This window comes from Dermochelys coriacea, chromosome 2 (genome assembly GCF_009764565.3).
Source record: "Dermochelys coriacea isolate rDerCor1 chromosome 2, rDerCor1.pri.v4, whole genome shotgun sequence".
In the NCBI taxonomy this organism is placed as follows: Eukaryota; Metazoa; Chordata; order Testudines; family Dermochelyidae; genus Dermochelys; species Dermochelys coriacea.
This window is the reverse complement of record NC_050069.1, coordinates 114,613,178-114,628,700: the sequence shown is the minus strand read 5'-3', so window position 1 is coordinate 114,628,700 and position 15,523 is coordinate 114,613,178. Positions and strand designations below refer to the sequence as shown.

General features: G+C 41.6%; 1 protein-coding gene across 12 annotated transcripts in view; it reads left to right on the top strand.

Moving 5' to 3' along the window:
- Window positions 1-15,523, top strand: part of PHACTR1 (phosphatase and actin regulator 1) — a 450,172-nt gene that overhangs the window by 375,593 nt on the left and 59,056 nt on the right. For all 12 annotated transcript variants that reach the window (XM_043507024.1, XM_038389709.2, XM_043507027.1 and 9 more), the window contains 2 exons: window positions 9,763-9,971; window positions 13,822-13,978. In XM_043507024.1, coding sequence (XP_043362959.1) covers window positions 9,763-9,971; window positions 13,822-13,978 — 366 coding nt within the window. The remainder of the gene's footprint in view (window positions 1-9,762; window positions 9,972-13,821; window positions 13,979-15,523) is intronic.

Below are 15,523 nucleotides of genomic sequence, written 5' to 3'. Positions count from 1 at the left end.
CCTGATATTATTTTGATGGTAATGCTTTCTTTTCTCCCTAATTGTACAAAAAAAAAACAGGTTTAAACCCAAGTTACATCACATTGCAGTGTTTGTTATGAGACACTTCAGCTCAGAAGCCTTGAAGGCCTTGTAAATTGCTTATATTTGAGATCTATTTTTTCTTCTATATACAATTTTGTTGCGTGATCATGTCTATCAAATATGTAGGATGTGAGATTGTTTCCTAAACTTTTCTACTGCTTCCAAAATAGCATGCTGCTGGGCCCCTGCTCCCAGGCCAGCAACTGTGGAGAAGAATGTAGAACATAGAGGCAAAGGTAGGATGGCTAATGGGAATGAGTGTATGAAAATGGAAATGATCACATCCAAAATAGAAACAAAGCTCAAAGAGTTTAATGCTCCCAAACTGTGGGGACCAGATAATCTCCAACCCAGAATAGTGAAAGAACTGGCACATGAAATTGAAAGTCAGGTAGCAAGATATCATATGACTGGAGAATAGCAAACAGTTATCTGTAGTTAAGAAAGGAGAAAAAAGTAGTCCAGGCAACTACAGATCTGTTTGTCTGATTTCAATAGTATGCAAGATTTTAGAACAAGTTTTGAAGGAAAGAATAATTAAAGACTGGAGGTAAATGAAGATGCGATAAAATCCAGCAGGGGATTATCAAAGGTAGATCTTTCTTTGATAAAATAATTGATTTTTTAGATAAAGGACATGCAGTGAATGAAATCTATCTAAAATTCAATAAAGCATTTGGCATAGTACTACATGGGGAATTATTAGTAAAAAAAAGGGGTTAATACAGGAACCGTCTGTGGGCAAGGAAACTGTGTAAAGGGGAGAGGTCAGTGGGTTGTGCTGAAAAGAGAACTGCTGGGCTGGAGGGAGGTTACTAATGGCATTCGTCAAGGATCACTCTTGGGACTGATCATATTTAATATTTTAATTAGTGACCTTGGCACAAAAAGTAGGACTGTGCTAATTAAATTTGCTGATGACAAAAAGTTGTGAGGCATCATCCATACAGAGGAGGATCAGAATATTATACAGGAAGATTTGGATGACCTAGAGGCTTGGAGTATAGAAATGGGGTGAAATTTAATAGTACAAAGTGTAAGGTCATGCACTCAGGGACTAATGACAAGAATCTCTGCTATCAGCTGGAAATGATAGAGGAGAAAAACCTGGGTGTGTTAGTTAATCACACGATGACTATGAGCCACCAATGTAATGATCCCATAAAAACACCAAATATAACCTATGGTGTTGGTGGCCTGTTGCATGCAGGACAGACTAGTTGATCTAGCAGTCTCTTCTGGCCTTAAACTCTATGACATTATGAGAAAATGGGGTGCCTAACATCACTTGGTAGCGCCCATTTCAGCTGATCCCAGATATTATCTACAAAAATTAAATACTTAATATTCTAAAATAATCACTCCAGATACTGCAGTAGTTCTACTGTCAAGTGATGTGAAGCATTACTAAAGAACACTATAGTATTTTTTTTATTAGGGAAGAGGATACTGACAAGCCCCAGTGTGAACTATAACCAGCCCTCTTCAGCCAAAAGGGTGCCTTTTTTTAATTTTTAAAAGAAAAGGCCTATTTCTTGTTGCTTTCTTCCTGAGTCAGTGGGATTTTCTTGTTCTGGTAAATTCAGCTGGTGTGGGTTGATCCCTGAGCCTATCTGTAATTTTCTCCCTAAACTCTCCTGCATTCTTTTCTTAAACCTCATGCCCCTAAACCATTCCCTCCTCACCCACCTCCGCTTCTGTGGCCAAGAATAGGGAAAGAAAGAACATGCAATCCCCTTCTTTTAACAACATAGAGTTTTTGCTTTAGAGACCAGGTCTCCAGAGAGCTGACTGTCTAACAACATCTGCAGATAGGGAAAAGGTACGAGCTATGTGAAAGGAAGTTAGAAATGATTTGCCAATGAGTTAGAAGCATGCCAAAGAAAAATGAGGACTACCTGATCATGGAGTAGGAACCAGGGACCATGTTATTGTGTGTGACCTTGATCAAGTTACTTAACTTCTATGCCCCCGTTTTCCTCTCTGTAAAACGGGTGATAACACTTACCTGCCTCACAAGAGTGTTGTGAGCATTAACAGGGCAATATTTTAAAAGCATTTAAAAAATGGAAATTGCTATGTAAGTGCCAAGTGGTGTTACAATTTTAAGTGACACATTCTAACTCTCATAAAGGATCCCTCTTCTTGTAGCAACGGTGGGACAAGAGCTAGGCCGCAGTTTTCCTACATGAGGATAACATTGTGTCACAATTTAAACAAAGGGATAATTTATGCAGCCAACTTCTTTAAAATTCAAGAAAATTTTGGGTTCCACAATGTAGATTTGCTATCAGGGTACCTCTCTTCCCCAACTTCAATATGGCTTTTCTGACACATAGTTTGTGCCCTTCCTGTGTTCCTGAACGTTAACTTGGAGGGGCAGCTACTTGGCATGACATGCTAGTCTAATCTCCAGCCATGCGCCCAATCCGTCTCTCTGATGAGGCTGCCAGTTAGTGTCAATCACGATGCATACTCTTGTAAACTCGCAACTGGGTCAGACCTTATTTCTTATAGGATACTAAACAGCTAACAGATGGTAATGAGGGTAATTCCAGTTACTAATGCCCTGCCCTGGGATAGAAAGTGAAAACCTCTGTATCAGAAAGTTTCTGTAACTAATTGTCCTTAGACATCCAGTTCCCTCAGGTTTCAAATTTAGAAAATAAATCATATTAGACCTACCTAGCAGAAGTCTTGTAGTTCTTATCGAATGCATTTCAGTCTATAAGACTTTTCAAGAGAACTACTTTTGTCTAAACTTCACTGCCTGAGGATAGACACTCTCAATATGTATAGCTAATCCCATGCTCATCCCAGTGTAGTATTAATGAATGTACAGGGATCTGAAGTGTTTCTATTTTTAGTTTAATTGATAAGCAACAAAACAATATACTATTGATCTGACAACATTTTGATAGAATCTTTTCTGGTAACTCTTCATTATCAAAGAAGGGGTGATAGTTTGTGGGGATATGTTTTATCCCACTAGATTTTTACAGGAGTGATTTCTCCTGTTCTATTTAGAGTACACCCTTGAGTAACAAGAATATCAGTAACTGTCTATATAATCCTTAAATTCTGACTTCTCATGAAAATCTTTTCTTAATAGCAGCACTGTAATTTACATATTAAGATAAATTCTTTTTTGAAACAAGTGCCCGCATAGCCATGGTCTTGATCTCTAAACAATCAAAGCAACAAAATCTGAAACAGCTTTTAAAACTGATGATCTGAAACATTTAGTAGTGTAATTGTTCAGTACATAATACTATTACTAGCTCAACAGCCTTTACAAATAATTTTGTAGTAGACCACATGGCAGTGCATATTTCCTACCAGCAAAGAGAAAATCTATCACAGTAGACTTATTTGTGCCCTTGATTGTTTTTCATAAGTACACTGCGGTACTGCAGGTAGGGCAAAAGTGCACAACACCTTGTCATCTGACTTAGCGAATGAAATTAATAGTGTGGAACAGAAATCAGGAAATACATAAAATAGCAGGAAAAAATAGGGCTTAAAATAGAAAGTGGTATTATTGGTGGACTGCATGACTGAGGGAAGTTGTAAAGAGATGGAGAATCTTCCACTGCTAGGACACCAGTTCAAATCAAGCCTCAGTGTGATAGGGATTGAAACGTGCTATTACCATCTAACTGCTGTATGGTAACCTAAATTGTTGAAATGTACACAGGACCTCAGGAATGAATAGCCCCAGCGCTGCCCCCCCCCCCAAATACTCTGTCACAATTAGCACCTGGTTGGTAACTCCAGCAGAGAGGTAGAGGCAGACTGAATGGGCATAAAGACTGAGCTACCCTCCCACCTCTTCTGTTACTTGGTGAACTTGTACTGTGCCTGACAGTGCTGTTTTTAAACTGAGCTGAATGATTTTAATATCTAGTGTTCACTGCTTTTTACAGAACAGCATTGTGCTGAGCTTTATCATCTCTAAGATATTAGATCTGAGTCTTCGGGATTTCCTATATCTGCCACTGAAGAGTTACAGAGAAAAATAGATAATCAGAAAAAGAGAGATTTTAAAAAAAAGTTAATTGAATTTAAATTATTAAAGCATATCAATAAAATAAAAGTTAATTGAAAGTTTTTAAAGACTGTAATGCATTTATATATCCTTAGAAGAATTCAGCTGATGCATCCCAAAATTACTTCTTGGATAAAAATCGTATAATGTAAAATTCATTGAAATCTATTAGAGAAATTCACAACCCAATTCTTCCTGAATGTTTAATACTTTGTGCTACAAAATGTAGAATATCTCTAGGCAAATAAATTCCTTTCTTTGATATGTCCAGTCAGTAAATATATGCAATATAAGCTGCAATTACCAAATGATCTCTTTGAAGCCTAACATAATGATAACAAATGGTATCACTCACTTATAATATCTAGGGCCTTTTATCCCTATAAATCCCAAAGCACTTTATGGGATAACAGTTCACCCCCCTTGAAAATGCAGTCATCTCTGGGGTGAAACTTGGCAACTGTTTAACGGTCCTCATCAACACCACACCACAGGTTAGGGCAGAACATTAAGATAACATCTCCAACTGACATAGTGGAAGGTGATTTAAATAGTTAAAGGGCCCAGTCCTCCAGGGTGCTGTGGAGTATCTACTGTGGTTCTGCGCATCCTAGACTCTCTAAAGGAGTAGCAGTTGCTTTGCAGGATCATACCCAAATTTGATAGTTGCCTCAAATGGAGTGTGGCCAGGACAGCTGGATTAATGTCCATATTCATGTGGAAAGGAGCATGAGAATTTTAACAATTGCAAGGTCAGGAACTCAGATTTACTTCTCATCCAAGGAGCAGCATCTCCAACAGCACAGTGCCTCCTGATTTCATACAGTTACTGTTCCTGAAAGAAGAGCACCTACTACTGAATCACCAACACCACTGCAACACCCAGGATTTTTTCTGGCAGTCTCTGATCCTAGTAGAGAGAGGCAATATGGTCTGGTGAATAGGGCACATGGCTGGGAGTTAGGAAATCTCGGTTCTTTTCCTGGCTCTGCTCTTCACCTGTGATGTGACATTGGACTTCATCTCTCCCGTTCTCAGTTTCCCTTCTGTAAAAATGTACCTGCATTGATACTTACATTCCCTTATGAAGTGCTTTGAGATCTACATGTGAAGAGAGCTAAACAGTAATAATAACAACCAGGTTTGAACCTATTAGGTTGTGGGAAGTGATGAGCTCATAACCTAAGATACTATATGGAGGCAGCAATAGGACTGAATTTAAAAGCAAATTGCTCTTCCGTGTCTGGTTTTTTGGGCTGTTGCACAGACAATTCATGTGTCTTGGTGTATCCCATTTAGGATCTCTCTAAAATAGAAAATGACCACAGGAGCTCCCAAGTCAGTTTGTAGACAGACAGCTCTAATGCACATTTCCATTTCTTTTTGATTCCTGTAGGACCCCTTGCCTGACATTCACAAATTAAACACAACCTTGGTCGTATATTTCATCTGAAACACAGCTCATCTGCAGATAATGTATCCCCATTCATTTTTTGTACTGTTCTATTGTAAATGAGGTGAAGAAAAAAATCTCAGGACTTACATTTTGCTTCAATTTACCTTCTTCCTGGAGAGATGATATAAAATACCAAAATAATGAAAGAAATTATAAAACCATCTGTTGGTCCAAGTTATTTGGCAAGCTTGGAATGGTTTAATTAATCTCTCCTCACTCAGTAAAGATTCCTGTGCTGTATTTATATTTCCCAAGGATTTAAAGTTTCTCGGGGCAGGGGGAGAGAGGGAAGCCCATGCTGTCACATAGGTGTGGCAGTTTGGCCAGTTAATCCACTATCTGTGCGGTCTCCTTCATACAACCAATGAAAGTGTTGCATGCAAATTAGCTGTAGAGTAAGGATGGTAATTGGCTGAGTCATAGGCGCCGACTCCGTTGGTGCTCCAGGGCTGGAGCACCCACGGGGAAAAATTAGTGGGTCCTCTGCACCCACCAGCAGCCAAGCTCCCCTCCCTGCCTCGCCTCACGACCTCCTCCGCCTCCTCCCCTGAGCGCGCCACGTCCCAGCTCCTCTGCCTACCTCCCAGTGCTTGCCACCACCAAACAGCTGTAGCAAGCTCCGGGGGGGGAGCGGGAACGTGGCACGCTCAGGAGAGGAGGTGGGGCCAGGGCAGGGATTTGGGGAAGGGGTTGGAATGGGGGCGGGAGGAGGTGGGGCAGGGGTGCAGTTGGGGTGGGGGCAGGGGTGTGGGCGGGGCCAGGGGCAGAGGGGAGTCGAGCACCTACCGGTGCCAGTAGAAGTCGGTGCCTATGGGCTGAGTAACCCTTTGATATCACAGTGCTCTAGGACTTTTAGCATGGTGTAGATATATGCCTTGCGGTCGCTGGACTCTGCACAGGTGTAATTAGTACAAAATGGCTGAGAACTTAAAAACTGCACAGTCACAGACTGAGTATCCTAGAGATGATTGAACCTTGTGATATTCTAAACAAAAAGAGGTCTCAACCATGCTTGTAGCTGTTTGCATATGTCATCCTAGGCTTCAGAGTGACAATCCTGGAATTTGAGACAGAGATGTATATATATTACACACAGAAACCCATGTTAAAAGAATATTATTAAAGTTAAGTCCTGCACTCAGAAATAAGATAGTATATGCAACCTTCATCCTTCCCCTTTGAGCTTTTAAATGCATGATCGCATACTGTTTATTTCCACAGGAGCCCTGCCTCATTAGGTGCACAGGATGGAGGGTGCTCACTTAATGAGTAGCTGTTCAATATTTTGTTTTCTCATTGTTCAATGTGTGACCCTAGCAATTGCTTACTGGACCCTGTTCAAACTCTGCTCTGAAGACAGAATTATTAATTTCTCCAGGTTTTTCTTATGGCGCTTATCACTGTAATATCGAGTGCTTCACAAACATTAATCAGTTCAGAGGTAATGTGATCCTTCTGTAAGGATCAGCAGGAGTTGAACCAGGCCAGCAGGGCTACCAAGCAGCTGAATCCCCACATTGCTGCTTGACAGCAGCTGTAACCTGGCCACTCCCTGCAACTTATAGTTTACAGAGGTTCAATGCCACAACAAGGTTCACCTCGAGCGATCTGACTGACAGTGGTCTTAGCGAGTCCTGATTGGCTCCTGGTCCCTATAAAAGCCAAGGGGGCATACCAGGAAGAATCCAGGCAACAAGGCAGATCCCTAGCTACCTGCCATGACCACCCTGCTTCTCTGTTCCTGAATGCCTGGTACTGACTTTGGCTCTGACTTGGATTCTGACTCCCAGTTGACCCCCTGGAACCTCAAAATGAACCTTGTGGTATTGACCATCAGCCTGATTCCTGACAGTGGCTCTGACCCTCAGCTTGACTTGTCCCTGATACTGGCTCTGACCCTAGCTTCAGTTCTGGGATCTCAAGCGCCTGTCACTAGTCCTGCCTACCTGCGCCCAGAATCCTGACACCTTGGACGTATAAACCGGAATATTGAGTAGGAGCAAGGAGATTATATTACCTCTGTATTTGACACTGGTTGACCACTACTGGAATAGTCTGTCCAGTTCTGGTGTCCACAGTTCAAGAAGGATGTTGATAATTGGAAAGTGATCAGAGAGGAGCACAAGAATGATTAAAGGATTGGAAAACATGCCTTATAGTGATAGACTTCAGGCTCTCAATCTGTTTAATTTAACAAAGATTAGGTTATTTGATCACGGTCTGTAAGTACCTACTTTTGGATCAAAACGTTGATAATGGGCTCTTCAGTCTAGCAGACAAAGGTATTACAAGATCCTACGGCTGGAAGTTGATCCTAGACAAATTCAGATGAGAAATAAGGTGGAAAGTTTTAACAATCAGGATAATTAATTTTACGACAGTTTTTTGTTAGATTCACTAGTAATTTTGAAATCAAGATTGGATGTTTTGCTAAGAATATGCACTAGTTCAATCAAAAATTAATTAATGGAAATCCTATGGCCTGTGTTATGCAGGAGATCAGATTAGATGATCTATGAATTGTCCAAAAAAAATACCCCTTGTGAGATTAGGAAGTGGTACTAGCCCCATTTTATGATGGGGTCCTGAGACACAGAAATTAAGGCCAAAAGTTTCCACTAATTTTGGGGGCCCAATTTGAGACTCCTAGGACCTGATTTTTCAGAGTATTTGGCCTTAAATATCATTTGATATATTCAAAGTACAGCTCCTATTGACTTACAGCTGTGAGTGCTCAACACTTCTACAAACCAGACCCTGAGGTCTCAAGTTGGGGACCCAGAAAATGAGAAACATACAATTAGTAACCACCTGTGAAAAGTTTAAGTGACTTGCCCAATGTCACATAGGAATCTCTGTCCAAGGCAAGATAGAACCTAGTTCTCCAGGGCAGCATTCAATTGCCTTAACCATGAGACCCTCCTTTCCCTCCATACCTCATTCTCTACACACCTTCCATCTTCTGCTTCATTTGTCACAGGGACAACAGCCTCCTTTATACACAACCCTGGCATATTCCCAGAGCAGGTCCATCCTGTGCACTGAATGAAGCAGGGGTCCTGTGAAAAAAATAGTATGTGATCATGTAATTATTGATAAAGATTGTATCGTGTGTGCTCCGGGGACCAGATTAAGATTACTCATTCAAACTTGATTCTGGCCTTTTTTAACGGCTGATGTGCATAACTTTTCAACCTTAATAATGTTCTTTTTAATGTAATTATTTCTGCGTAATTTCCTACGCGTTTTAGAAAGCAAACTGGAAAAATAAAAATTCAATCATGTGGCATCATATTGATGCCCACATGAGTCATCAGTGGGATTGGAACTTTAGACACACTGCATAGGCTTCTGCCAATGCAACTGAGTAACTGATAGCAGTAGCAGGTTGTCATTCTTCATGAGGACCAACCCTAGAGGGGGCTGAGACATGCACTATGCCAGTGAATTTCACAGATATTTGCTGACAGCAGAGGAATGGTGAGACTCAGGAATCTTGGGTCCTCCCCACACTGGTTCCTAGTCCCAGTTTCCTTGTCCAGCTGTTCCCAAACTCCCTCCTATAACTCATCCCAGTTTATGTGGATTTTCACAGGAGGAGCAAAAGGCACATCCCTGACACACAGGCCACAGCTCCTGCCAATTTTTCAACGTGTGCTCCAAAATGTTGGGGCTCTATAGCTTTTCAGTGCAAAAGTCAGCAGAATTTTTTAACATGAGCAAACTGTCATGTTTTTCCCTAAACTCATTCTCAGAAACAACTGAACCAATTTCACCAAAATTTTCCAAAGAAATTCAGCCTCAGACAGACACCAAGCATGGAAAGTTTAGTCCAAATGATTAACATTTGGCAACGTTATAAGCAACTGAAAACAGGGTCATATAATGGGAAGTGTCAGGCAACCTTAATAATAGGTCCTTCCTCAGTTCTGGTTATGCAAGTTTTTTAAATTGGAATGATCTTTAATTCCTTACTAAGGAATGTAACTTAATTTCTCCTGTTTCAACCCATTGTTGTTGATAACTATAATCCTTCCATCTTCCCCTCTTAAAAAAAATGTCTGCAGTATAAAAAGGCCCTTGTGCTCTGACTTCAGAGAAGCAGCTCTGACACCTGCTAAGCAATTTTCTCTAATTTTCTTAATTTCTCTTTTTAATTCTTCTTTTCCGATAGCTCTGGTTTGCACCCAGGTGACAGTGTCACGAAAACAGGACCTGGAGGCCTTTCCGACATGAGACAAGTGCCAACCGTTGTGATCGAATGCGATGACGATAAAGAAAATGTGCCTCATGAATGTGACTATGAAGATTCTTCCTGCCTTTACTCGAGAGAGGAAGAGGATGACGAGGAAGATGAAGATGATGATAGCTCATTATTTACAAGTAAGACTCATCCTTCACTCTCCCCTTTTATTGTTTTTTTTTTAATTTATCCTCAAAGCACAAGGAAAACACAAGCAAACTGGATATCTTGGGCCTGATTTTCTTGTCACTTCACTAACATAAATTAGAATAAACTCCATTGACTACAATAGAGTAACAGTAGCATAAAATCAGTGATTGTGAGAGGACAATCAGGTGTTTTATACTTAATAAATATAAAGTCATGTCAGAATATTTACATACAGGGTTTGTTTTTTTTAAATGCGGGTCGGCATCAAGTCAAGAAGGCAGTGGGAGTTTTACCAACGACTTCAATAGGATCAGAATGAGCCCAGTACTGAGCAGTTTTGAAACAATACTAAAGTAGGGCCAGATCTGGAGATCTTGACTCAGTTTTTATTCAATCCTTGTTTAGGAAAAACTTGCATTTAAGTCAGTGTGAGTATTTTGCCCTGGAACTTTTGTCCAGGTAAGTATTGGATAAAAAACAAGGAAGGACTTCAGGATTCGCCCCTAAATTATTGCTGGACGTCTGCTCTTTATTTTAAATACCACTCTTAATGGACAAGGGGTAGTTTTTGAAATAGATCCTTCCAGCATTGACGGGCATTTCTCGTTTGTACCTCATACAGTGTGGATTATACATGTAGAGAAAGCTCAGCATGTTCTCTAAGAACAGAATAACACAGGTACACCGTTTTTTGTTAGGATCAGTATCCACGGGGGGGAGGGCCAATTCTGCTCACGTACTTACTGAACTCATTGAGTACTTGAGTACTGTGGGCAGTATTTAGCTCTCTGTGTGCTGTGCTCTTAATTTAGTCCTTACTGATTTAAAAATCAAGGGCCTGAATGTGACCTTACTTACAGCGCTCTTACACCAGTGTAACCCTGCTGACTTCTTTCGAGTCACTCCTGGATTACAGCAGTATAAATGAGTTCAGAATCAGACTCCAAAACCCTAAGCTACAATAAGAGTTGTAATTACTAGTAAAAACATGGACATCATTCTCCACTACTCTGCACAATGTAACGTAATTTACATCTGTACAAATGCTATCATCTCATTTGGTATCATTTTACTCCCACTCCACATGGTGCAAGGCAGCAGAGAATCAGGCCCACAAATGACAACTCTATGTTAAATTTGAGACCTACGGTTAGGGGCTTAGCTGCATCTCTTCTCGCTTTCTGGTTACTCTCTGAGTGCACCCCCCTCCAGTTTTTAGCCTCTAGTCCATAGCTGTCTCTAGGTGAAATCTCACAATTCTTCTACTCTTTGACCAGAACGTGGGTCCGCTACCCTGTGTACAGCAACTGCATATCACCCTGAAGGTCTGAATGGGTTTCAAACACCTGCATTTCCTCCCTTCAGGATCATGACCAACAATATTGACCAACAGCCTTCTTAAAACATTTTTATTGAGCGCTTAGAACAAAGAATTAAAGACAAAAGATTTTAAAATAACGAACATCCTACTTACATATTTAATGTCATCTAATCTTATGCTTCACTACAGGCTAAGTTAGATAGACTTTCCTCTTAAATGACAAGAACAGAACAAAAAGACTAACACGGCTGCTACTCTTAAAAAAAGAACAGAACAGAGTCACCTCTCAAAGCTCTGATCCTCCTGTATCTGTGAGACTCTCAATCTGGTTCTCTCAGTTAGTGTGTCGACACTGCAGTTGGGAGCATGCCTCCCAGCCTGTCAGTGGCACCAATTCAGATATTTCCTGGAAGGTGCAAATTCCGGTCCCTCTATCCAACCCCCCAGCTAGGGACCCCATTCCAATCTTTCTTCATGCCCGCCCTCCTCCTGCAGGAACCCCAAGTCTCCCTCAGCTGGTGAGCTTCCCTCCCTCACACTGCATGAGCTGGTTCCGACAAGAGTCAAGTTGTCGGCAGACTCCCCTGCACTCTGCTGTATCTGAACAGACTTTGCATGTGCCAGTCACAATACCGATTGGGCTGGCCACCCCTCCGCAGCCGGGCCAAATTTGAGTAGTATTGAATCGTCTGCTCTGGACCGCACCAGCAGCAGCCATACTGGTTTAGAATGGGATCACTGCTTAAATGTGGTCAGGCCATGGGCCCTGCAGCTCCACAACCTATGCAACTTTGAGCAAGTGCAAAAACCTGGGAGAGAGATGTTCATTTCCCTCCAGCCTTCCTCCACCACACCCTCCCAAACTGGTGCCACTGCAGCCCACACAGACAGACTCGCATTTGCTTTCCTCAAGCTAGCACAGTAAAAATAGCAGTGTGGATGCTGCAGAATGGGTGGCAGCTCAGGCTGGCCAGCCAAACTCAGACCCAGAGGGACATGAGTAGTTAGCCCGAGCCGCCACTAGTGCCACAGCGCCACACTGCTATTTTTAGCATGCTAGCCCAAGCAGAGCTAGCACAAGGCTGTCTACCTGGGCTGGGAGAGACATTACCAGCTGCAGTGCATACATACCTATTCTGACTCTCACTGTTCAAACTGGTCTGGATGCTGCCCAAGGACAGCAGGCTTGACTCAGTAAGGATACATGCTCTGGCATTGTCCCTTCGTGAACCTTAAGTGTAAGCTGTGAGGTGACTATGAGAAAAGACCTCCTCCCTCTTTCTCTAGGTGGACAGGCCCTGCTACCCAATCAGACGCTGAGAGTGAAATATCCATTCTGTTATATGGCACAGAAACCCCACACTAGTGGCAGATCCAGATACAATGTTAATCATTATTAAAAAACACCCCCACAATTGTTACATCTGCATCTTATTCTCTTTACCTGTTGGACCAAATTCTGTCCTTCACTGTAATGATATACAGTAACTCCTCACTTAAAGTCTTCCCGGTTAACATTATTTCATTATTAGGTCGCTGATCTATTAGAGAACATACTCATTGAAAGTTGCGCAATGTTCTGTTATAAGAACATTTGCTCACCCTGCTTTGCCCACCTGACCGGCTCGCCCCGCTTTGCCTCTCCCCGCTTTGCCCACCTGACCGGCACTGCTGCCAGGGAGCCGGGTTGGGGGCTCGCCCGCTCCCTGGCTGGAATGCTGGGTGGGCGGAATGGGGCAAGCCCCTGCACCCTAACCCCACTCCCCGTCAGGAGGACTGGGTGGGTGGAGCTGAGCAAGCCCCCGCACTCCAACCCCGCTATGCCCCGCCTCAACCAAACTTCACAATAATCATTGGTGAGTACAGTATTAAATCGTTTGTTTAAAATTATTTAAAACTTATACTGTATACGTATATAATGTCTTTTGTCTGGTAAAAAATATTTCCCTGGAGCCTAACCCCCCTATTTACATTAATTCTTGGGGGAAATTGGATTTGCTTAACATCATTTCACTTAAAGTAGCATTTTTCAGGAACATAACTACAAAGTTAAGTGAGGAGTTACTGTGAATTGAAAGTGACTCCACTGAAGCTAATAAACTGGTGTAAATCTGGAAAAAATTCTATCTAAGGCTACCCCTAAAAATTAGACTGACCTAGTTACGTCACTCAGGGCTATGAAAAATGTCACACTCTGTGCGACATACTTAGGTTAATCTAACCCCCACTGTAGATGCAGCTTGATCGGTGGAATAATTATTTTGTCAATTTAGCTACTGCCTCTTGAGTGGCGGTTTAATTATCTTGATGGAAAAACCCCTTCCGTCAATGTAAGAAGCATCTACCCTACAAGACTGCAACAGTACAGCTGCAGCAGCAATACTCTGCCTCTGTAGTGTAGACTAGAATCTAACTTAGTTCACTCTGCTTATCCTCTCCTGACTGTTACTCTTTGCCTGCTGTATGATATGGTATAATGTTGACATCCCCTTTGGCAAGACCTCTCTTTTCTTCCATAGGTTCTCTGGCAATGAAAATCTGCAGGCAGGATTCTTTAGCAATCAAACTTAGCAACAGGCCCTCCAAACGAGAGCTGGAGGAAAAGAACATCCTCCCAAAGCAGACTGATGAGGAGAGACTTGAACTGAGGCAGCAGATTGGAACAAAGCTAACAAGGTAAGATCCAAACACTTCTCTCATGTTTACCATCAAGCAATGGGTTGCTGGGAGAGTGGACTGCAAGATACAACTTTTATCCTTGGGCTGTGGAGATTTAAGGTCATCTATTCGCAATGCTCTACATGTGAGATGTCACCCAACAGGCTGAAGAAAACCAACAGCTCTAGGCTTTGCCTCTGCTTCGGTATAATTTCCCATAGACAGCCCTATCTTGCCCTTAGGGGTCCTTTGCAACAGAAGGGCCCATGGAAATGTGCTTTCTGCATTGGTGCTCATTTTCTACTTCCCAATGAAAAGGTGTAGCTTTGGGGACATTCTGGGCTGTAGCATGTGGAACCCTCTTTATGTACTCTTTTGTGAAACCATTGGTGCTACTAAATGACTGATATGAAGCCCCCTCCTGACTGAGTTACCTTTGGAGCAGCTAAATATATTCCTATCCAGCAACACTCCATACCTATCACACACAACCTGATTGGGTGGTTCAGGCAGGGTTTCTCCTTTTGAAGACTCATTCATCTCTCTAATCTTATTCCTTTCCACTTGATCTTATTTTTGCCATGATAGATGTGGGCTAGGGTAGAGAGGTGATTGATAAACATGAAGGATAGAATTTATTACCTCTCTTCCTCTCAGCAATTAGTTGCATTCAGAATAGTTAGCATTCCTGGGCGAAAGATGTAAGATGTTCAATTGCTTTCCTTTATACTTTTTACCTATACTTTCTATGTTAAATCTAATACTCCAACTAGCCTGTGGGGTCTGGCAACAGTGTTATGCAGGAGCAGGCAGTAATAATGCTTTATGAATGAAAATTTTCAACTCTACAGCTTGCTTAGTAGCTTGGCGTAGTGTATTTGCACAAAAATATCCAAATTGATAGTGAGCTAAAAATAGAAGTGTCAGGAAGAGAAGGAGAAGTGTGTATCTATATGCAACATCTGCTTTATCACATACAGTACTCAGGAGTTTCCCTCAGCGAACCCTGTGTTATTGCTACAGGTCAGATTATTTCTACCGGGTGACTCTTAACTTGCATATAGGAACATAGGATGCCATGTTGAATCTGACCAAGGCTCACCTAATTCAGTATCCTGTTTCTGATAGTGGTCCACACCAAATGCTTTAGAGAAAGGTACATGCAACCTTGCAGTAAGCAGCTGTTAAATTATTTGCCTCCCCATATTAGGTATCCTTATAATCCCTATTAGTTAGAGATTGTCTTAAGACCCGAATATGTGGTTTAATATCTCTCCAGAATGTATATTAATATTAACCATTACAACTTTGAATAATCTGTTTTTATATATAGCGTCCAATCACTTTTTGAATGTTGCTATGTTTTTGGCCTCAACAACATCCTATGGCCATGAGTTCCACAGATTAATCACATGCTGTGTGAAAAAATATTTCCTTTTATTGGTTTGGAATTTGCCACCTTTCAATTTTAATGAATGTTGTCTTGTGTTATCAGACAGGGAGAATAGAAGCTTCTAATGTACCTTCTCTATATCATTCATTATTTATATACTTGTCCCATGT